Source organism: Zonotrichia albicollis, chromosome 10, assembly GCF_047830755.1.
Source record: "Zonotrichia albicollis isolate bZonAlb1 chromosome 10, bZonAlb1.hap1, whole genome shotgun sequence".
NCBI lineage: Eukaryota > Metazoa > Chordata > Aves > Passeriformes > Passerellidae > Zonotrichia > Zonotrichia albicollis.
Window position 1 is genome coordinate 27,059,372 of NC_133828.1, and position 24,060 is coordinate 27,083,431.

The following is a 24,060-nucleotide window of genomic DNA, read 5'->3' on the forward strand; positions in this document are numbered from 1 at the left end:
CCAAGCAGGCAGCACATCAGTGCTGAGACTGACTAGAGAAGCTAAGAATGAGCATGGAATTACACATGTTAATACTGGTGACACTGATTATGAGAATACCAAGATGAATGGAGCAGCTCAGCCTGAGCAATTGATTGAAGCTGTTTTCATCTCTGTGGGGTGTTCTTCAACATTTCGCTCTATGCAGCCATATACAGCCACCTCTGACATTCAACTCATACATACATTCAGCCTAGATAAGGGTGGAAACTTTGTCTCCCCTTCCCTGCTCTCTCCTGCCACCAGCCAGAAAAGAACTACACAGTTTCCCTTTCTTCTTTTTGTAAGCTGTCAACTTGCCAAGCTTACCAGTGACTGGGTATGTAAGGATATTCCAGCCAGGTGAGAGGAATATTCAGGATATTTTTCTGAGTAACAGGAGGGCAGCTGCCGAGCTGGGTGGAAACATAGAAATAGGATCAACAAGCAAAATCTTGTGACAGTCCTATGTAAGAAGGTGGTCAAACTTCAGTGAATGTACTGGGAGGAGCTTTAGTCACTTTGAGCACACCCTCTTTAAAGCATCTATCTTCACAACTCCTCTATAAAGATGTACTATGTTATTATAGCCTTTTTATCAAAGGCAACACAGGGGATCACATCCCTTGTTCTATGTCATATATTAACTCTACTGAAGAGCAGGGAGTTGGACTGATGAGCAGAGGCACACAGCTTGGGACCAAATAACATCATGTTGCAACTTATTTCCCTTGCAAAATCCAAACTCTTTTCTATAGCACTCCCATCCCCCTGATTTCACATCAGTCTCTTCTGACACTTGTACACTCTCTTAGCAACTTTTGAATTATGAGCAGTTGTTAATCTTTCAGACAGAGTAAAACCCACATAAACTTGGACATGCAGAGAGGCAACAGTGGAGGCAATGAAGAGACTAACATGCAGCCTATTCAAATAAAGCTGCATGAGCCAACACACCCACTACACCTGTATTTCTACTCTTCCTGGTGGACAGTGATGAGAGCATATGATAGGTAAAAACCAGAGCCCAGCACCTTTGCTTTACAAAGACAAAATACACATTAGGTGGGCTGTACTTAACAACCAGACATGCTTCTATAACTCTAACACTGAACATACTGAGCAGAAATAACTAGGTATTTGCTTACTTTAACAGCCCATCCTTTCTCTGCTTTAGCAAACTCCTCACTACAGGGTTGTATCCAAGGCACTAGTTCCACTTGCCAATCATGAAAACAACCTCTCTCAGTGGCGATGACCTCCCCTGCAGACAGATCTGCAAGCTTTGCTCCTGAAACAGCTTTGGGAATCAAGTAACGCTATCATCTGTATTTCCTTGATCTCACACATGGGAGCAATTAGAAGAGCTAATTTTTCTCCACCTCAAGTAGACCCTTTTTCTATGCCAGTTTTCTCTCCCCCTCAGTAAGTGTTCCACCATCTTCTTCCAGTGAATCCTTGTACTACTGTATATGGTCAAACATAGTGATCCTTTGCAAACACATGAGGCACAAACTCACAACTATATTGCTGGATCAGCTAAGTTTTGGGACACTGCTTTTTGCCCTTACCATCAACTCATGTTTGGCTGGTTCCCTGTAACAGTCTTAGAGGCATCAGTTATGAGGGAAGCAGCATGTTCACATAATGGAAGTCTGCAGAGTACAAAAGGGAAATAGAAGTTTGGGCTATTTTTTGCTTTTGACCATTCAGAAGAATTTAGAGGATGTGGACAATTATTTATGTCTATCCCTTGTTCAGCACCCTTCCTTGATGTCCTAAATTCAATCCAGGTTTTGTTGTTGTCCTTTACCAATATATGCTGATATACAAAGAGGTAAATGAAGATCATAGGATATTGAAAAGAAGTTTGTATTCCTGCCTGTCAAGAGTGTATGTGTGCTGCTGGCAAACACAAATTTCCAGCTACTGATTAATTATTTTGTCAAAACCAAAACCAGTGTGATCTTAATGAAAGTACCCAGGTTTAGTCTGGCTGAGCAAACAGATTATATATTTAATTGTAATGGGCGGTAAACATCTGAGATCTTTATAAATGGAGAAACTAATAGTATCTATATTTAGATATTTGAGAGATGCAAGGGTTTTTACAAGACTGATCTGCAAAAACTGAAGTGATGTATTTTGATTGTTGAGTATTTTTCTATCTCTTGCTCTATTTAATTTGAAGGTGAAAAATATATGCAAACAATATCCACCTCTGTGCAGTTTGTCTAAAGAAGCCAATAATTTTTTGCAATGTAATGAACCTCAGTAAAAGGAGAAAAGTAAGTTATTTTTAGACTACATCATTCTCATGATGAAGAAAAGAAAGAAAACAATCTCCAGATGAAAGATTACCACCATTTTTGCTTCAACATGCTCAAAAAATGATGGAGAAATCAAAGAAAAGATATTTCCATCACACTATCTAGTAGCATATTTATAGAGAGACACCTGGAGAAATATTTGCTGATAATATATACTATACATCACTTATGATTTTTATCACCTGCTTGGTAGTCTATCTTTCTGAAGTTAAAACCAATAAATTTCTAGCATACTGAACAATTACTATTTTTGAAAATTAATAATTCCAGATTTTTTATTGTGCTGACATTTTCTGTAAACTTACAATAGAAAATACTTTTTCCAAAGCTTACAGTAAGATGTAAGATAATGATTATAAGATAATCCTTTAAAAACTTGATACTGATGAAGTACTGCAGGTCTAGAGGAGAACCATCCTCTGTTACTTTGAACCATCAAAAATTGAAGATTTTTTCCCTGATCTTTGAAAGAGGAATCAGATCTCAAGATACCAATTGCAGTATTACAGCAATTTCCCATTGTAGAAAAGGGAGGAATTTTATATCAGGAACATTTTATTTGCCTTTACTTTTGTAATTTGAATTACTAGTCCATTTGTAATTTTGTCCTAAACTATACCACTTGGCTTCTCAAGAAGCTTCTAAAGCATCTTAAAGTGGTTTTTACTACAGGTATTACATACATCTTAAGACACTTTGCAAGATGATTTACTGCCTTATTATAGTATATGATGAGAAAAATATTCAAAATTTACTAAAAAAAACTACTGGAAAATATTCAAAATTTGCCTCTACCATGAAACCTAACAGTTCACATATTTTTTCTTCTTGTCTCATGTAGCTTCCTCTCTTTTCTTCTAAGTCTCTCTCATAGAAGTTTTCTACTGCATTGTCCCCAAGGCCATTAATTCCCTTATGAAAGGCCATTAATACCTCTCTCTTCATGCCCATCCTTTGAAAGTCCTCTCCCAAGTGTCACCTAGAAATTGGATACAACAGAGATTAACACTGTGGGAAGCCACAGGGTGAAGCAAGCAAGCTCTGCCCCCTCAGAAATAACAAATCGTGTGCTCTCCATTTGGTTCCATGCAGCAGCTGGAAGAAGCAGTGAAGCTGGCACCTTATTACTGCACTGTGGCAGAGACAGTGAAGAATCCCCCTCTAATTCTTTTAACACAAAGGAAGACAGAGAGAAAAACCATGCTAATGTTTCCTGCATGCTGTAATTGAGCAGAATTGGCAAGAGAAATTTCATTAGGAAATACTGAAATTTCCCAAGAAAATATCTTATAGTCCTCAGAGTATAGTCCATAGCTCAAAAATACCTTAAAAGAAAGAAAAGTAGCCTTCAATGCAGTTGAATCAATACCTGTCATAAACACTGTATTTCCTCTGAAAGTTTGTATCACTTCTAGCCTGTCAGCAACATTTTCAAGTACTACCTATATGCACTTCTCTTATAATCAAAGGAAGGAAATACTTATATTCTCAGAACTTTATGTACAAATTAAAAAAAGAATTTTAAAAAGCAAGCTATAAACGGAACAGTGACTGGAATTTCTTTCTGAAAGCACTATATTGAGTTACTAATGAGTTTCTAATAGAGAAAACACTTTCTTACTGCTTATACCTAGTGGTTTAATAACACTTATGCTCACCTTCTTCAATTGTACTGTTGCACAGGGAGTCCAGAATGTTGTCTTTTTTGCCTCCGATTTTCTCCATAATTTGCAGATACACTCTAAAAACCACTGGGAATTTCCAGCTTAAGTGTAAAACTCATACAGATCTAGGTTCAACAAAGGTAGCCACCCCTAACAATCTCAGCAAACACAACACAGCTGACAGCTGAATGTTACCAGTGGGGCCTCAGAAGCAGGGCTTAACAATTTTGTTTAAGATCACAAGTTCTCCACCAACACTTGAGCCACAGAAGAATGCTCATTAGCTGTTATAAAAGTAAAATTGGTTGGGCTTTGTGTTTCAGGGGAGGGACTGAAAGGTACATACAAGTAGATGCACCAACACACTGGAGAGTACTATAAATTCTTAAATTTAAACAATTTGCACTCTTTTCTTCCTCTTGATAATACAAAATCATGCGTTGTTTCAGTTAAATACATTTTTTTGCTCTATGTTTAATCAGGTTCATATTTCTTTCTGTTTAGATCCCTCTAGTTTCTTTACAGAGCATTCAGTATGATTTTTTTTATTGTGAAAAAACCCACATTCTGTAGCTGGAGCTGTTTTGTCCCACTCTTGTTTTCTTTAATCTTTTGTTTGATGCATGGAAAGATGCTAACGTTTTTTGTACTATCTTAACTGTAGTGATCCGGGAGCAAAGCAAATGAGATTTAGTAGATATGTTTCTGTTGTCATTATTAAACCTCATATGCTTTGCTATGTAGGCAACATGTTTTATTTCTCTTAACCTGAAAGAGGTTTCTGTCTTATTGTTGCAATTTATTAAGGGCAAACAATCTAGGGCTTATAATAGGCCTGTAGGCAGAACAAAGCCCTTGTCAAATGGAAGGGTTGGCTGCTCAGCTGGGTAGCATGTAAATGTGCAAAAAGAACTGTTCTGTTCAAAGACACTAGACATGCTTTTTAAATAAAACATCTCATAAAACTGAGAGTTGCCATTTAAATGTTGTGTTGGAAATGTTAATTCAAAACAAAATAATTTCATTGAAGAAATACAGTTGCACTGAATTTTTTTTTGTAAACTCTCAAATAAAATCCCACATATCACTAAGGCTTTTATTAGAGGCTCAACATAGTATGTTCCTCAAACAGCAGTTTATTGTCATTTTATAACACTGTGTTATGCAAGTTCAGTGACTACTGTACTCACCTAGGCAGACAGTGTAAACCTAATCTTATCCAAAAGGTATTTTTCATTTTTAATATGGGAAGTCACCCTGCCTGTTTCTTTAACATAGTATAATGTCTCAAAAAGTAAGGCAGTTTCTCATTCTACAGTTCATTTAAAATTTCTCATTATGTGCCTCTTTGTAAGAGCTGAAATTAAAATGACAGATAAAGATTACAACATAATAGGCATTTTTTTAATGCACTGATCCACTTGGGCACAAGCAGTTCTTTTTTTCTCTTCTGTTGAAATGTATAATCAGGACAGTATCATCAATTAGATTTTTCACTTTAACTTTCCATAATGTTTCCAGACTTCTCTATTTGGCAAAGACAATTGGGACAGATTTCTTTATTTTTTCCTCTGGCCTAAAACTCAAAACCCCCCACTTTCCAAACTGTTACCACCGAAGAGTTTATTAAATGGCTGAAAAAGACAGCTGGTCTCACCATCTGTTAAAAATTTTCAGGGGCCAAATGAAACAGGTTACACCTTTAGCCATGCCAAGTCTTCCAATACCCCCTCCCTCTCACAGCCTGTGGAGGGCTAATCTGAATTTCACGCTCTGATTTTGCTATTGCTAATGTCTGAGCTTCTTATGTGCGCTTCTTGTAGTTGCTTATATTAGTTCTCTAGCAGTATCAAAAGCTCCCCTCTCCTTTCAACCTAGCTCATTTGCAATCAACGGAATCTTGGCTCTACAGTCTCCTTTACAATAAGATACTGTACCTTGAAGGAAACCCACAGAGAACCTAATATGTTACTTTTTAGGAGCAACAGAGAAAATCAGGAGTACATTTCTGTTGTTTTGCAGCCACTTTTCTAAAAATGCTAATGGAAGTAATTCAGATGTGCCAACAAAGACAGAATCTGCAACACACTGCAGGTGTGAGGGGGCTGAAACAAAAGGGATGCTAACCCTAATGGTATTTCTTGTCATTAACAATTCTTTGATGTTCATACTCGAGGCTCTCTTTTATCTTGCAGTTTTTCAGCCATCTTTGTTAACATGCAGTGCAACTAAACCTTTTTTTCCTTAACCTTTAAAGACATCTGCAAAATGTTTATGCTAAGTTAGTTTCCACAGCATCTATCTGTAACACACATTGAAGTAAAATGAGATAAAGCTTGCAAGGTTATTACTAAAACATCAGTAAGTTCCTATCATTAAGTGAAAGGAACAGATCAATAAAAAGAAGCTCTTAATGTTACTTTAATAAGGATGAGTTTCTTGTAAAAGGACTGGGGATTAACTTGAGTGTAACAGAAGCAGTGTTTATAATATAGCAGCTATGTTGATAAGAACCAGTTTGTTTTACTTGTACTAATTAAAAAGAATTAACAATATCTGTAAGTTCCCACATTAAAACAGCATGTCACAATACAATATATTTAAGGACATTCTGGTTTTCCAGAAGGGATTTCTCTACCACTAAGTGGGCAGTGGCATTCAGTCAAGGAGCTGTAAGTGGAGATTCTCCACATCCATCTGTCTTTCCATGACTTACAGATGGAAAAACACTGTTGTCTTTTAAAATGTTCAGCTCAGTAGGATGACGGTAAAATGAAATGAACAATCAAAGCACACAAGATGCCAATCTGAGCTACTGCACAGCACTACCAGCAAACCCAGTGTTTTACTCTCATCCCATCGGTCATGTCCTGTTAGATCACATCCTATTTTATCACGGTCTGTTGCGTTATTGTTGTAGCATGCTGGAATGTTAAATGAGCAACCTAATCAATCAATACCAATTTCCAATTGGAACTCAGCTGTAAATCTGTACTGAGTTGAAGATGCCAGAGATTGCAAAACAAGTTACCAAAACTTACAGTTTTATGAAGCCTCACATTTTGTTTTTCTTTCAAAACTAATTTCTAACAGGTCAATTTAATCAAATAAATCAAGTCTGTGCCTGCTTTAAGTACAGCACTTACCTTTGGATTTGGATGTAAACTTCCATCAAACTAATCCTACAGAACAAGGACTGAATGTTCATTCCTGGGGTAGTAGAAATTACAAAACTAAAAGTTTCTGTTTCAAAGACTTTGCAATCTCAGTAAGAGCCATTTTGTCACAGAAGTCTTTACATAATCTCTCCAGTTGTGCAACTGTGTTGATTTATTGCTTATAACAGGGAGCAGCAGCAAAACCAAAAATCACTAAATAAACCATGTCACACAATTTTGTGGAAGTACCTCCTGCCCAATCCTTTCCTTTGCTAGGGACCCCAGTGCAGCCTTTCCATATCCCCATTTCTCAGCTGTACTCCAGAACCCAGCTTTCTGAGGGTCACTATCCACCAGAACCTCAAGATTCTGCTACCCCTGTCCTGGCCTCAACCACCTCCACCAGTGCATTAGACAGTATGGGATCCCCAGTTCTACTATTCCAGTTTTAGACATGTCTTTGTCAGAGACTTGTCACAATCAGTAGCACAACAATTTTTGGATGCACTTGTGACAGGCCGGCCTGCCTCCCAGCACTGAACTCCAGCCCAATGGATGACATCCAGTCTTTATTGTGGTGATAGAGATTGAGATGAGATTTTCACTAGTACTGGCTTAGAAATTGAGGCTTGGATCTTTTGCAGAAAAAAGCACCCACGTTGATCTATCTACTTGCCATCTCCATTTGCCAACTATATTATAAAATCCTAGTTAGGTTACTGAAAAATATCTCTCTGCAATTTAAGTAAAAAATAAGCCTGCCAAACAAAAGCAAGGAAATTACCTATTACTGGCCTGATCAATAATATGTAATCTGGTTTCTGGAAACATTAGCCCAAGATATGCTTTTCACTTACCTGCTTCTATGTCCTTTAGCATCACAGCATAAGTACTACAATAAACAGTTCCATGATTACAAAATGTATGTATTTACTGTTCTGGCTGACCTTGGATTTATAGACATAATAAAATAATATCCAATAACTCTTGACAAATCTATTAAGATGAGTTAGGCCCAGTCTGTGTATTTAAAGACACAGGCTCTATTATTATGAATTGTCAACGTTCTTCTTTATCTGTTCCAGTGCCCATCACAAATGAGACACAAAGCCTCTCACTGAGTTCTGTAATCTTTAGCTCTGACCCAGCTCTGTTCCCTGGCCTTTGGTTTTCACAGCATCCTGTGCTAGTTTTGTCAGTTTGGGAGAACTGCTTTGTTGTCAAGCAGAAACAGTTTCTGTTAAGAATGCATTCTGCTACAACTCCTCCTAGGGTGAGTACTGTTAAAGACAAGGTGTGTTATCAAAACGTATTTTTAGTGTTAACAACAAAACTGACATTACTTCTCACATTTTGTTGTCAGAGTTAAAAGCAAGATGGGTAAGTTTAGTATGTGCCACATCTCATGCATATATTGGTACTAAAACCATTTACCCACTTCTCATAGGAGGATCCTTTTGTGCCATATGGCTTGATTTTCAATTATATGCACTATATTTTTCTGGTTAACCTGAAGACATTTAAAAATGCCAGAGTCTGGCTGTTTCTCCAAATTCCCTTTCTGTTTTGAGGCAATGAAAAAAGGAGTGAAAAGTAAGAGTATGGTAGACTTGAGTTATTTATCTCATTGCTAACTATTTTACAACAAAAAAGCAATATTCCTTTATAATTGCAAATCTTAGAACAGAAGGGTATAAACATTCAATTATAATTTTTTTAAAGATGAAATTTTAAAATTGGGACTTAAATCCCATTTTAATATCAATTTTTATATGGTGTAAATCAGATAGTAGCATCCAGTTTCACATAATTTATAGCTACATTTTATAAGCCTCTAAGTAACAAGTCCTTGGATAGTCTGATAGGGGCCACTTAAAAGACCTTCAGTGCACAAAAGACCTTTCCACAACTCTTAAAGTGTATGGGTGAGGGAGGTCAGGTTAAGGGCAAATTTAAGATGGTTGCAATTTACTCCCATTCTAAGGTCCCTTTATGTTACTAAAGTGATGTAAATGTTTAAGTCAGAAGCACATTTAAAATTACCAAATGAAAGGGGCTAATCTCCAAAAGCTCCCTGCCCGATTTTTTTTTTTTGGCATAGAGACAAGTTTTTCAGCTGCCATAACTGAAAGGCAGAAATTGTCCTTAGCAAGAACCAGTTTCTAGTGCCATTAAGGTCTACAGAAGAAATCTACTAAAATCCCTTGTTGAGCTTCATCCTTTTCTCTCCCATCTGCTGAAAACTGTTTTAATATATTACACACTGTCTAAGAAATTTTCTTCTTCCTAACAGGATTTAAACTCTTTACTTTTATAAAATATTAAGAACAGGATATGTTATGAACTATTAAGCAAAATACATTAATATTTCAGGATAATATACATGAAAGGAAATAAATCAGAACAATGCTTCAATGTTGTGAAAGCCAAATAAGAAAATCCAAGCAATTCTTGTTGATACGCTTCCACTGACCAGGATCACCACACTGAGATACCTCCTGTTTCACACACAAATCAATCAACCCAAACACACACTTCTATCAATATGATAACAGAAATTCAACTCCTTTGGTCAGTCTGACTGTCTGGCTCTACAGCAAGGCTTTTAACAATCAAAAGGTATACATGTGTCCTAAAATCAGGATGAGAGAAGACCACCTCACAGGGTCACCTGCTGAGGATGATGCACAAAAAATAAGGATAGGGGGTAAATCCTTTCTTAGGAAAGAATAAAATACACAGAATGACTTCATGCACAGTGTTTAGCTAAGAAGCAACAAGAATGAACACATTCTATTCAACAGCAGTTTTTAGGTAGTAAATTCAATATTAAAGTATTAGTGACATTAACTAATATGAAAAAGTACAGCAGATGTAGATAGTGGCACTGTAGCCAACAAGGAAAATACTGTATTCTACCCTTTCTATGCAATTAAAGACTGCTGAAAAACTCTCTGAAGTCCATTTCTGATGGCTAAGATTGATACAAGCTTAACAATTGGAAGAGAAGAAAGGAAGAAACCTAAGGGATGTACTTGGAGAGTTTTTGCATTTTGCCTGTACTTTAATATTCTGATGCTGCTCTTGTTAACTTGAGCCCCCATTCAGCAAAGCACTTAATCACATGCCAAAATTTCATTGATTTCAATAGAACTTCAGCTTTGGATTAAGTGCTGCACTGAACTATATATTATTTTTCACTTTACCTTACTTCTTTCTGAACTTAACTACTCAAAATAATGTATTACTCAGTGTAAGGTAAACTGCTGGTTTTAGGCAGGCGACATAGTATCTGGAAACATCACTGTCATTCAATTAAAACAACTGATAAACACTGAACTATGCATAATGATGTGAACTGCAGTCATAATAAAGCTCTAATTTCCCTAATAGTTTTCAAAAAAGAAGGATGGAAGAAGAAGGCATCAATATTGCTAGAACTCTCGGTGATCTTTAAAGTACACCTACCTAGATGTACATCAGAGGAGAATGAGGAGTGAACTGAATGACTTCAGTGTCGGTCAGGACTAGAACTTCCACCTTCAGCCCTCTCTCATATTTTGGGTGAAGAATGACTGAAGAATTATTCTTCCTGGACTCCTTTGCTCATCCTCATCTACCCTGCCTAACTTAATTTCTGTGTTTGTTAGGAGAAACAAAGCTTTTGTGGAACTATCTATTTCATTAGCTTCTCTTCCCTATTCTAGCTTAGGGATATTGTGACTGCACTTGGCTCTCATTTCTCATGCTACCTTTCCTTGTCCTGTAGTCAATATGATGATGTCAGTAAATATTGATAGTAAGAAATGATGTAGCTTAAGGAACAGGTGTGAGGTGCATCTCCAATAGGAAGATCTATTAGCACAGATCAGGGTAAACTCACTGCAGCAGAGATAAAAACAAGGATCGTAACCAGGTCTGTAAAATACACGGTCAGATTTAATCAGTATTGTTTGTTAAAAAAGAAAAAAATTAATAATTTTGAGCAAATGTGTAAGGCAGTAAATGTGAACATTTTATTTCCAAAAGTTTTTGACAAGAGCATGTCTGGAAAAGAAGCAAAGAATGGTCACAGGTCAAAATGGTGTTTCTGCACCAGAAATAAAAGAGTAAGGTGAAATAGTTGGCTTCTGCCATGGAAACAGTAACTGTCAAAGAATCTCAGTTTTCTGTAGAAAGTCACATACTGTTATCATTAAGGATTTTCAAAGAAAGTGAAAAGCAAGTAGAAAAATTTGCAGGTGACTTTTTCCCCTTTGCTACATACAAGAGGGCTGTGGAAATGTAGGAGTGATTGGAGCCCAGACATATAGCTTAAGGAATAAATTAAATATTTGCAGGGATAACAAGAATAGCAGGTCATAATGATGGTTTCAGTCACAATGACTACATGAAGCAGTGTGTGAAACATTAGCTTTAAAACTGTTTTACTTCTTATATTTGAAATAATTCCTAGAGTTAGACTTATGGTAAACAAATGCTTTAGAAGAAAACTATTTTCAAGGTAAACTGAGACACAACTATATTTTAAATTATTTTACTCTGTACATTTTTCTAGTGTTAAGAGCCATACACAGCAGAGAAAGTTATAAAGGACAATGTTTAATATCAGTCAAATGAAATACAAAACATTTTCACTATGACCCCAAATTAAAATTTTTAGTACAGTGTTCTTTTAATCTAGTTCAGTTCCTTCATCTTACTTTTCACACAGCTCTACCAGCAGCTGTGCCAGCACAACAGAAGGGATGGCACAGGGTGGGAACAGTAGCCAGGGGAGGGGGAGGCAGGAAAGAAGGGGTTAGAATTGGATAAATTAACCTTGCTGCTAAATAAGTATGTCCATTATCGACATCAACACATACAGGTACTATTGCTCTCCTTTACTGCAATTGCTTATAGAAATACAGCTAAATGTGACAGTGTACACCTGCAAACCCAGGTCTAAACAGTGAACTAAAGTAGCTAGCTAACATGATATTTTTAATACATTACATGAACACACATAAACAAAGTTAACTGGAAGAGCTTATCAGCAGGAAAATACTCTTACCAGTATTAGTCAATAGAATGAGTGAGGTTCAGCTTTGTGCAAAAGACACATCTCTTGTAGGAGGAGATGGAGAGCTGAGAAAACTGTCATCTTCAGGGGTAGATTCAACAGCTGACAATGATTCATAATACTCATCCTCTCCATCCAGCACTTTGATTTGGCTTGAAAATAAACAAACAACACTCCTTAAGTTAAACACTGTCAATATCTTCAGAAATAAAAACTACTCTGTGGATGTAAAAAGGAAAAGCCCTACTATAAAAATGGAAAAAAAAAAAAAAAAAAGATGGGATCATTTGATGAGAAAGACACAGCTTTTATACATATTCCAACTGCTATTATATTTTATATTCTGAATGGTTCTGGGGATCAGGGAAATACAATATCATCTTACAGTTTGGGAGTATAGAATGATAGAACATCTACTTGCACCAAATGGGCATTTAATTTAAGCAATGTGGATTTTTGTCTGTGTATGTTCCACAAGTAGGATATGATTTTGGTATCATATTTCAGATGATGGTTTGCTATGAATATGAGCCAAGGACTACAGCATCAAATTTTGGGAAAAGCCCTACTGACAGCAAGGGGCTTTCATTTTTCTGTGATGTATGATGAGCACTGCAGTCTGATGTTAGTGTTCTTATTCCCAGAATACAAACTTTTTTTAAACTAGGGGAGGGAGAGAAAATAAACTAAATCTTGCAAAATCTTGCAAAAATTAGGACTTTGAGCTTGACTCAAAGACATCTTGTTCATACAGTTACAATCAGAAGATTAATAAAAACCAAAGGAAAAAAACACAGAAGGTTCTGGTAAATTTCTGGACTAAATGTGTCTGTAAGCATCCATCAGTTCTCTCTGATCCACGTGATCAGGCAAGTGAATACTTTGGCAATTGTAGAGGAGCCAGCCTAGTTTATTCTACCTATACCAGGAGGTAACTGCTCATGTAGCAATGAGAACTGACTGAGTTAGAGAGAAGCAGCAACTCCCTTTTGTGCAGCGGCCTCTGTCAGCCCCTCACATGTGCATCCCAGGAAGACAAGAGGCCAGTGGGAGTGTGCTGCTGTGGGGCTGGCAGGGCTTCTGGCACTGCTCTAGGCCACAGCCCGTCAGTTCCAACACCCTTCAGCTGGCACCTTCCACTTGTGGGAAACACACTTCAAAATATGAACAATGCTTTTTTTTGGTAATAACAGCACACAGAGAGAGCTGGGGAGCATATTTTGTAAGAATCAGATCTAGTGTCTGCAGACAGCAGTACATGCAAGTTTTACATTTGCCTCTGCAGAAAATGTCCAATGTCAATGCACAGAAATATGTTAATTGTTTATTTTTAGAAACCTCTCTAGAAAGTTTTGCATATTCTGTAATATCACAAAGGACTTCTTCTGTTTACAGTTGCTTAGAACTAAGAAGATAGATATTTACCCAAGTTTTCTTGGCTTCCTCTTGCTCCCTTGATATTCTAGAGTTCCCTGTGGAGAGGGCCAAGAACATACAGTCAAAGCAAAGCAGCAAGTCGTTAATTTTTAATTCAAAGTGATTTTGTGTTGAATGCAAGCAGATGCTGATAATATCAGAAGTCACAGCATAATTTTTTTGATCAAAGGGCTCAAGTGAGCCTGATGAAGCATGCATCTTGCTCGTCTTTGATAAACCACATCAATTATTCACCGTGAAGGCAGACATCCTGACATGAAAGCAACAGATAAAGAGCATAAGCACATGTTCAAGACGAGAGCAGAAGAACGTGGGGGTGGGGCTGGAGGGGCTGAAACAGGTATTAATAACAGAATTATTAACTGGAAACAAAGCCAGTAAAACAGCTTTATTGCCACTTTGAACTCACATTTAACTGGTTATAGTACATGTTATCCTCAGGGCTATTCAGCATTTTGGGCTGCTGACATCGTCGACGAGGTGTTCTCAGCTTCTGTTCAAGACAGTTTTCTGAACCTAGAGTAAGATAACACAATTTAGTTTTAAGCTGTGCCAGGTGCTGTGAACATCTTAGCACATTTTAGTCCGTAAACAGTCTTTTCTTCTGTCCTATTTGGTCCTGGATTTATTAGCAAGTCTGTTCTATTCAAAGTAAGCAAACAGAAACTTGGGAATCTTTGTTTTCTCTTTTGAAACTTAGCTCAAGTGCAAGTTTTGATGCAGAACTTAATTTTCACTTTTTAACACTTTTTATTCTTCCGTATATCTATATCACACAGCTCCTTATTCCTTTCACACTTTTTCTTAATATCTTCTGTTATCTAAGCAGGAAATGAGGTATATTGTGACTAGCTAGGAACGTATCATTCAGCAGCAACAAAATAGATTTTCTACAGTAGACAGTAATAAAGTCTCTTGATTGATGAGACCTGGTCTATTATCATCATTTCCTTTATATAAAAAGGCTACCTTCTTCACATGGCTCTCTGTTTAATCAGATTAAATGAATCAGTTTGGAATTACGCTTTCTTCATATAATTTGTGATGTGCTGTAAGTTGCTTAAAGTCATCTGGAAAGCAGAATTTAAAGATGAAGTATTTCAGAAGGGTTTCTGAACAGAACTAACAACTTGCTAAGTTTTGGATTTTTTTAGTGGTTGTTTTGTTTTGTTTTTTTGGAGGGGGTGTGGTTTATTTTTTTTTTAATGTTTTTTTTTTTTAGAATTCTAGAGAAAAGACATTATGGTGTGCTATATTCTATTTTACCAGGTATTTTCCATGGTACATACTTTGGATTACAGGGTAACTATTTTCATTAAGTTAGTAAGTTACCGCAAGATACTGTGGGAGTAAAGAAAGATGATTTACTTTTCAGATGATTATCCCCATGCATTTGACTTTTCTCATATCTCCCTGTTAAAAATTATTTAAGTGACAGTATGAATAAAAACAGTTTGGCAGCACTGAAGGAAAAATATACATCTTATACATTTGCATTCCATACCACAAAAGGAACCTGCTCCTATACAAAAGATCAGCACAAAGATCAAGTAGCATGAATTCCTTTAAATACTTCAAAACTGAAGTTAATATGGCTTTTGCAGATGCAGGGTTCTAGTCTCACAAATCTATTGACAAAATCTGGCCTTAAGGAGCAGGTAACATTACAGAGGTTTATTATGCACTCAGGCTTATAGTTTGTACCTGCAATCTGAACGAGGTAGAGGAGATGTTTGAACTTTGGCCTTTTCAGCCAAAGGACTGACTGTTCTTAGACATTTTCTCTCTTTCACTTTCTTCTGCTCAATAATATAATTTAAAAAATATTCATTTCCTCTCAGTGTGCAACTGCAATGTCTGCGTGGGAGAGGAGCATTTGTTCCATTCCATCACAGCACCTGGGAGGGATGGTGGTTTAAATGACCACCAGAGCTGGGTCTAAAATTCAAACTCAATTTTATAGAGAAAGAGTGTATTTATCCACTAATAAAAAAAAACTTCAAAATAATACACTCATGCTGCTTGCTAATTTAATACCTAATGCTTCAGTACTTTATACTTTCAAAGCTAAGTAAACCTTTATTTTTTTGCTAAAGAGATTGTGATGGCTGAGCCAGAACCTTTGCTACTTGCCTATATTGTATACAGACAGACAAGGCAGAAACTGAGGAAATTGGGTGCCCAAATAATATCTGGTTTTTTGAAAGTTTTTTTCACTATGATTCAGATAGGATATAAATGCAATTTTGTTCTCTCTGAAGTCTGAAAATGTTGCAGAAGACCTGTCATAACTACATTCTAGCCTCTCTCTGCTTTGAAAGTTACTCAAACTGACCTTAGAGCTTCCTCCTTCAGGACAGCAGGGTCTGCAATTTTTGCAAGCAGTATTTTCAGTCACAAAGCTAGCTGAGTTTTTTTCTTACAGCAATATAGTTTTTGAATACCTCTCTATGAATTTTTTTGTTCTAGAAAGAGGCTGGTATGAACTCAGGTACTCACTGTTCTGCATAATTTCACACACCTCTCTGCAGCTTGTCAGAAGTAAAAACACAGCACAAAAATATTTAGAAATTTTTAAATATTAAAATAATGTGATGGATTAGTTTTCTTTTCCCTTTCCCCTAAGTGCTCTTGAGGCCTTTGCATGTTTCCTTTTTCAAAGCACACACATATATAGGCTGGATTTTTAATGTCTTTCATTCATTAGGATTCTGAGTCACTAATATTTTGCTCTACCTTTTTATCCTGACACTTAATTATTTCTGTGTATCCTACGGGTGGTCTGCAGCTTGTGTTCTCCAAAGGAAATACCCTTTCAGTGGGCCCATTTGTCTTAGTTGCACACTACATGAACAGTACAAAATCTGGTAACATTTATCATAAACTACCATAGCTGGAGAAAACGGTATTAACATGTGCTCAACACTCAGCAGTTGAATAGGCATTTTAAATGCTGTTCCAAAATATTTTGCTTTGATGACAAACTTAAAGCCACCAATAAGAAAAAAGTCACTTGTAATTTAATAGAAATATTAGCAGCACCACCATCATTAACAAGGTATTATCTATACTGCACAGAAATTGTGCCATGTCCCTCTGGCATGTCCAGGCTCTTTAGTTTGCTACAAATTTAAAAACCAGATGAGAGGGTGAGCACATGTACTTTCTTCAGGTTGTCCTTTACCACCACTTTTTAAGAAAGAGATGTGACCCCCCCTTTTATTTGGAAGAAAAACTTCTCTTGAATCTCTGAGCACAGAAATTCTTATTTGTTAAATTACTTACTGCAGTGCGGAAATAACGGAGAGCAGGCAAAATGCTCTCTGCCAAGTGCACTATGTCAGCTGATCTAAGTGCAGGGTAGCTGAGCTTCTGGGCATCCCCCTCTCACTTGGGCTCAGAGAGGCTGACACCTGGGTGAGCAGCCTCATGGATGCTTCCCTAAAGACACCACAAAACTGATGTGGCTTACAGGGAAGGGAAATACAAACTGGCTACTGGATCAATCTGTTGGAGTAGAAGGTAAAGAAAGTAAAGAAACTGATGGTGTTTATGTTTTGTCCTCTATTACCACTGTTGGTTATCCTTTTAATTTCTTTGATACATAAGAGCCCAAGCCAAAAAAACAGGACTTGCAGAGCTCAGACAGATTAAAAAGAGATATTTTTTCAAGTAAATGTGAAGCCAAACACTCGAGATACATTTTCATAAACTGGGAATTATATAGTTGGAAAGCAGTGTCTCCAGGAGAGACTTGGGAGCTACAGATATTCAGCTGAATATGAAATGGACTGGGTGCAAAGAAAAGAAGACTACTCAACAGAAACAGAAAAACAGTCTTATTGTTGTGTACAGAATTATTTTAAGGTGAATGCAATAAAGAACAGAATGTTTTGAGAACAGGAACAACTTGAACTCTGAAAAATCTGCCACATGGCGAGAAATACAAGATTGTTCTACTTCATTCTTTTCAAAGGAAGGTGAAGAGGTGATCTGAAGCAAAAGTGTAAACCTCTATATAGAAGGTGGAGTGTTTTTCAAATTCAAAAACAAAAGTCCAGACTAACTAATGGTCAGAAGCAGAATAAAATTTTAGACCAGAACTACAGCACATACTGAAAGCAATCAACTAGTTGAAAAAATATTTAGCAGTATGATGGAAACTCAGGTTGAGACTACAAACTTTTAGAAAGGCATGTTTTGACTTAAGCAAAACCTATTGAAGATGTGATAGAGATCACTTCCATTTTAAAAAAAATTAATTTCTCTAATGTATTTTTATCAGAAGGCTCAGTCTGCAGAAGATCTGTATTCATCTTTTAAATTCTGGGATTAGTTTCTGAATTTCCACATGATTCTTCTTCTTTGTTTTCTTAAGGAAAAAAATGGAATGGAAATACTTTTCTTCAGGTAGCCGTCATATCCATTATACTGACATTTTTAATGATATCTGTTAGTTTGGAGATGATTAGCACATTTATTTTATCTTATTTAGAAGATTTTTCTGTTTAAAAACCCATCCTTTCCATAAGCTGCAAAGGACTCTTTCAGAAACACACAAACTGCCAAGCAGTAAGTTTTAACAAAAGACTTCAAACTGCTCTTTAGCACTGACACATGGACTTCGTCATCTAGGATTTGGGCCCTGACCAATACTTTCAAAACAGTAGAGGCAAAAATGTATTTTTCTAATGACTTCCCATGGAGCAGTTGACTTCACTTCACTGATATTCAGTGAAGATCTCATCTTGGGTGTCCTTATTGTCCTGATTATCTTAGTATTGAAAGCATAAGTACCAAGCAGCCATGTCAGAAGAACAGATTTTGCTTGCTGAAATGAAGTTAGGGTCTCCATAAACTCCTAATGACTAAACTCTTGCTTCAAAAACCTCTTGGTGCTGATAATCTTGCCAAACCTTGCTAATTTTTCCTATATGGAGAATTCTGCACAGAAATGGTGAGGAAGCAGCTTAACTGCATTTGGAATTTGAAAAATAAGGTTAGGTGAATCGGATTGTTTTAAGGGTGGTGCAGCACACCTAGGGCTCTAAACACTGTTTTACATCTTACTTTTTTTTGCAAGGAATGCACACAGGAGGTCTTTGCCAATGTGTCAGTGCCCTGAAGAGGCTTTGCAGCCAGTTCCCTTGCTGAAGGGACTTCATCCTCAACAACACATACTGAAGAGTAGAGCTGAGTACACTCATTTTCCTTCTGAAGCCATTTACCCAGGCAAGTTTGGGAGGGGTTAGTCTTACCTCCTTTTCTGCTACAGGTGAACACAAACCTGGTAATCACAGGAAGGATAGTTTTTCCCTAATTACTCACAAAAGGAGATTTAGAGTATGAGAAGGGGCAGTTTGTCAAAGGAAAGGTAATGGGGCCATTTAAGGAATCATATATATGATTAACAGAGTAAGCAAATAAAGTAGAGAAATCACTATGACAAGAAAAATAGTAAGCATGTAGCTGATTTCCAATCTATAATATCAGATGAAACATGAAAGTGCAACCCTTAATTATAAGCAAATATTAGCACAGACTCATGGGATCTCATCATAACATCTCAAGGTCTACATTCATGAAAATTTAAGCAATGTTTAAAATCATGTTAATTTGTTCTTTGTTTGTTTCTTTTCCTGCCAGTCTAATTTATTCCAAAAGACTTTGGTTCTCAAGCCTGGATATATTGATCATGCCTATGTAAAGCATTGTTATAGCCTGGGGAGAAGACTTTTGTGAAAAAACTTGTCTTTGTTCTCCTTTGATAATTTATATGTATTTTGATGTTTTCAAGTTTCCAGTTTTCAATCATTTTTCAAGGCAGCAAGTTAACTTCACTTTTCCTCTTGAAGTCTTAGGCAAATGCAGAAATGACCTCACAGACAATGATAATATACATCCTCCTCCTGGACTGGATGCTAGTGGATAATTATGTGCAGCATGCTGACTTTTCAGCTACATTTTCTTGTGTGCTATGCAAGTCTGTTCAAGGAGAGAAGTCAAGGGGCTAATGATTCTGGTCCCACTCATATCAGTGTTAAATGGGACTGACGGAACATCACTTACGCAGTAAAAACTGCTGCAAATTAACTAGACTTCATAATTTTCATTATTTCAGCTTTGTTTTTAAAAAGTGATTTACAAAGGGCACACAATGCTATTTGGCTATGAGTGTTCATACAAATGTATTTTCCTTCTTGTCCATTGCCATGATTCTCCACCATCTGCACAAATGTTTATCATACCTTCAGTGTAAAACAGGAGTAAAATGAAAAATGTGCCTGGGCAGCAGAGTGAATACTCAAACAGTTAGTCCTCACTGAGCTCCTGCTGTGTCTGCCTGCCATACTCAATCCTGCTAGTGCAGAACTATCCTGCATATCCCTGTACTGAGCTGCAGTCAGTGTGACTTCAGTATGAGCACACATTGAAAGATACCTGGTTCACATCACAGGGCATTTGTACATTGCCTGTTAATGCCACCAACTATAAAAGTATCAGAAACAAGGACAGGATAACAGGTCTAATAGGCTTCACTAAACATATACCGTAGAGTAATCTATAGTTTCATTCAGAAATAATGAAGTTACCGTGTCTATGTGACATACTATAAATTCAATTATATTATGGTAGTTCTGCAAAAATGCTGGAGGCTGATAAAAAATAAACACACTGTCTCTCTAAGATCTTTATCTCAGTCCAGCAAAACCACACCAAGAGACAACAACACAGGGTAGGTGAGAATAAAGAGCAAGACTCTTTGGTGACTTCAGTAATAAGGTATGTCTTCATTATGTTTTTTTCCCTTTTGAAATTAGTAAGAAGGAAAAGAGAAAACTATAGGAAAAGGAAAAAGACAAAAAAAACCAAAGGATTAAGTAAGGTACTGAGAAACTGAGGAAAATAAAAAAGGGAATAAAAACCATTAATGTGCAGCAGTAGAACCTATGTTCTGGCATCAGAGGATTAAATTAATCTAGTAACATCAGGAGCCTGGAGGCATATTGACATAATACTATTAACAACTTTAATTCTCTCCAGAATATTTCATGCTTACCTACCAGTAGCTTCAGATGTCTGCAAATGTTCAATAAGGCCATCTATTCTATTGATATAATGAGATCAAGTATGAGGGGAACCATTCCTGCCACCAAATTCCCTTGGTCCCTTCCTGTACATAAGAGTGTCCAGGAATATTTATAGGAGCTGGCACACTTCATACTGCTAGTGACAAGCAAGCAATGAAAGAGCAATAAATCAGATGTGCTTTGAGGAGTTACAAGACCTCAGCCCTTGCTAGCTCACAAAGTATCTCACTGAATCTTCACATAAGTGTTGCTAATGGAAAGGATGCTAACTGCTTTAAAAAATATATATATTTATGCTTTGAAAGAATGATTAATCCTTAGCAACTCCAGTGGACTTAAAGTTCTTACCTGGATTCATGACATAAAAATAATATATTAGATTTAATAATTTTCAGTGTCAAGTGCTTTGTAGTCTATAGCTCAAATGTAGTTACCCAATTCACTGAACACACAGAATCTGAAGGAGTAAAAAATCCTATAGAAAGACATAAAATAAAACAAAACCAAGCTTCACTATCACCTTGGATCCCCCACACAATTGTGGTGAACTAGAAATCTGTTTATTCAGATGGAGTGTGCTCATAGTGCCAAGAGCCATAGACTGCTAGGGAAATTAGTGTAGCCCCTTTGATGTCATGTGCATCCCAGAATCTGTAACACACTGCTGAATCTGTGAGCATATCCTTTTGTTTATAACCCTAAACAGAACCATTTGAATACACACACTGAAAGAACTTGTAACAGAAGCAATGCATTTTCTCCCACCCAGTGATTCATTACGTACAGCTTCATTTTGGATACTGCAGTTATGTGCAAAGCCATATGCTTTAGATTATAAAGCACACTAAGCAAATCATAAGTTTTTCAAGATGGTATGTAAAGGCTGGTTTTGCATCTGTTTGTTGCCAACGACCCAGATGATACTGTAATTAGAACAACAAATATTTTATGTGAAATCAATCATTTAGCTGTCTCTGAACCCTGAGACAATGGCTTTTAGATACACTTTGTTGGAAACAAGATCCATAAATAGTTAGAATCTTGGCTTTTGCTGTTTTTTTTCTTTCCAGAACAGTTCTGATCCTTCAGTATTTGTCAGTTCTTTCAGTTTCTATTGTGAGAGATTTGACTGTAGAGGAAAAAAGGCAGAGATTAAACACAGCATACCAAAGGACTCAACTTTCAGTGACTAACACAGGTAGGATTCAAACCTGTCAGCAAACTGCACACTTCTACAAGTATGGTCCTGAAGATGTCTTCCTAGATGTTGAATATACAGAAGCCCTTATAAGCCCTGCACATAATAACATCTAATAGCAGGTTCCAGAGGTGTGGCAATTAGTCAAAGTCCAAGAGATTTACACAAATACAACTAACTTCAGGGAAAAATAATTCATGCTAAACCATCTAAATGGCAGAAACTACTTCTGGACAATGCAGAAGACTTAACTGATTGTTATTTTTCTTTCTCTCTCAAACTTGACCCAAGGTGGTTGTGGAAGTTTTTGGTTAATTAATAAAATCATAGAATGGCCTGAGTTGGAAGGAACATTAAAGATTATCTAGTTTCAACCCCCCTAATATGGGCAGGGACATCTTCCATTACACCAGGTCACTCAGAGCTCCATCCAGCCTGGCCTGGAACACTTCCACAGATGAGGCATCTACAAATTCTCTGGGCAACCTATTCCAGTGCCTCACCAGCCTCAGAATAAAGAATTTCTTCCTAATATTTAACCTAAACCTATTCTCTTTCAGTTTGAAGCTATTTCCTTTGTCCTGACACTACATTTCCTTGTGAAAAGTTCCTCTCTATCTTTCTTGTGAGCGCCCTTTTCAGGTACAGAAGACTGCAATTAGGTAATTCCAAAAACAGCTTTTCTCCAGGCTGAACAACCCCAACTGTTCCATCCTTTCTTCACTGGAGTGGTGCTCCATCCCTATAGTCAACTTGGCAGCCCTCCACTGAACTTGGACCAAATATTGATGCCTTTCCTGTGCTAAGAAACCCAGAGCTGGATGCAGCATTCCAGGTGAGGTCTCACAAGAGCAGAGCAGAGGCGCAGACTCACCTCCCATGATCTGCTGGCCATGCTGCTGAGAGTGCATCCCACAATGCAGTTGGCTGGTGATCTTGTCAGAAGAGATGGTTACTGATGAAAACCAGGTCATTCTGGGTATGCTGGAATTACTACATATCATGGCCTATTTCCTAGTTCTAGAAGACCTGGTTAATACAATAGCCACCAGATGATAAAAAATATCGATCTCATGTTATTGTGTTAGCTAAGTGATGTCTCTCTCACCATTTGAGCAATGCCATATGATCACTACAAGTTAATGAAGAACTTCACAGCAGAAAAGCCTACAGAGAGCAATTAAATATGAAGAGATCACTTCCAGATCAAGGTATCTCTGAGCCACAAACCATGTTTGGCTGGAGAGTGTTCTGGGCAAATATCTTTGCTTGCCCTACTTTTATACTATACCCTAAGCTTTCTCTCTTGGTTACTGTGTAAAAGAGAAAATTAGGATAAATAGACTGGATGGGACTGGAAATGCTCTTTTTTATGGGCGGTGGATTTTTCTGTTTGTTGATGTGTGTGTGTGTGTGTGTGTGTGTGTGTGTAAGGTGGCTAATGATCAGGAAAGAGATGAACTTAAAATAAATACTTTCAAGCAGAACAAATCCCTAAGAGGCACCTGAAATGGAGGTTGAGGTAACTTTTCTCAAGGACAATATCAGAATCTTCACTGTAAAGATATTTCAAGATCAACTGTTTATGGCAGGAAGGTTGTATTACACTTGCCTCTTTGCTAGCAGTGCACCAGATCAGCCTGAGTTTCTGGAAGCTGAAATTCTGTGCAAACATCAAGACAAAGGAAAGCCAGTAATTCTTCAGTTTGTTGCACATGCCAAATTTTCCCTTCTTCATGAGCTTTTATCGGAGGTACTAGCCCTGAAGTAGAAACACCTACCCTAGGGACACCTACACAGGCACTGTGCACTCAGAGGTTTGCCATGAAGCTTGTCTCTTCAGCATTATGCCATGGCTGCCACTCAGACTGTTGATGCAGTTTATTTATTTAGTGAAGTTAAAGAAAAGAGGATTGGAAAAAATCTCAAGTGAATATTTTGTCCTTCCCCATCTTCCAAAGTAAAACCCTGCACCATGTTGGAGGTATGAGAAATTTTCAAAATTGCTCAGAAACAAAAGCTTTCAAAAAAATTCTTACAAATACAAACAATGGAGCAACTCATGATACTTCCGCACAATTAGATGGCAGCTATTTCTTCAA

The 24,060-nt window shown here is 37.1% G+C and overlaps 1 protein-coding gene across 8 annotated transcripts in view; it reads right to left on the reverse strand.

The window, feature by feature from the left end:
• Positions 1–24,060, reverse strand: part of MYO3B (myosin IIIB) — a 236,679-nt gene that overhangs the window by 32,681 nt on the left and 179,938 nt on the right. For 5 of the 8 annotated variants that reach the window (XM_074548521.1, XM_074548519.1, XM_074548520.1 and 2 more), the window contains 3 exons: positions 14,079–14,185; positions 13,658–13,704; positions 11,757–12,384 (listed from right to left, as the gene is read on the reverse strand). In XM_074548521.1, the coding sequence (XP_074404622.1) occupies positions 12,252–12,384; positions 13,658–13,704; positions 14,079–14,185 (287 nt within the window). In that variant the 3' untranslated portion in view covers positions 11,757–12,251. Of the gene's footprint in view, positions 1–11,756; positions 12,385–13,657; positions 13,705–14,078; positions 14,186–24,060 lie in introns of those variants that run through there. The other 3 variants (XM_074548518.1, XM_074548517.1, XM_074548516.1) reach the window with 1 other exon arrangement.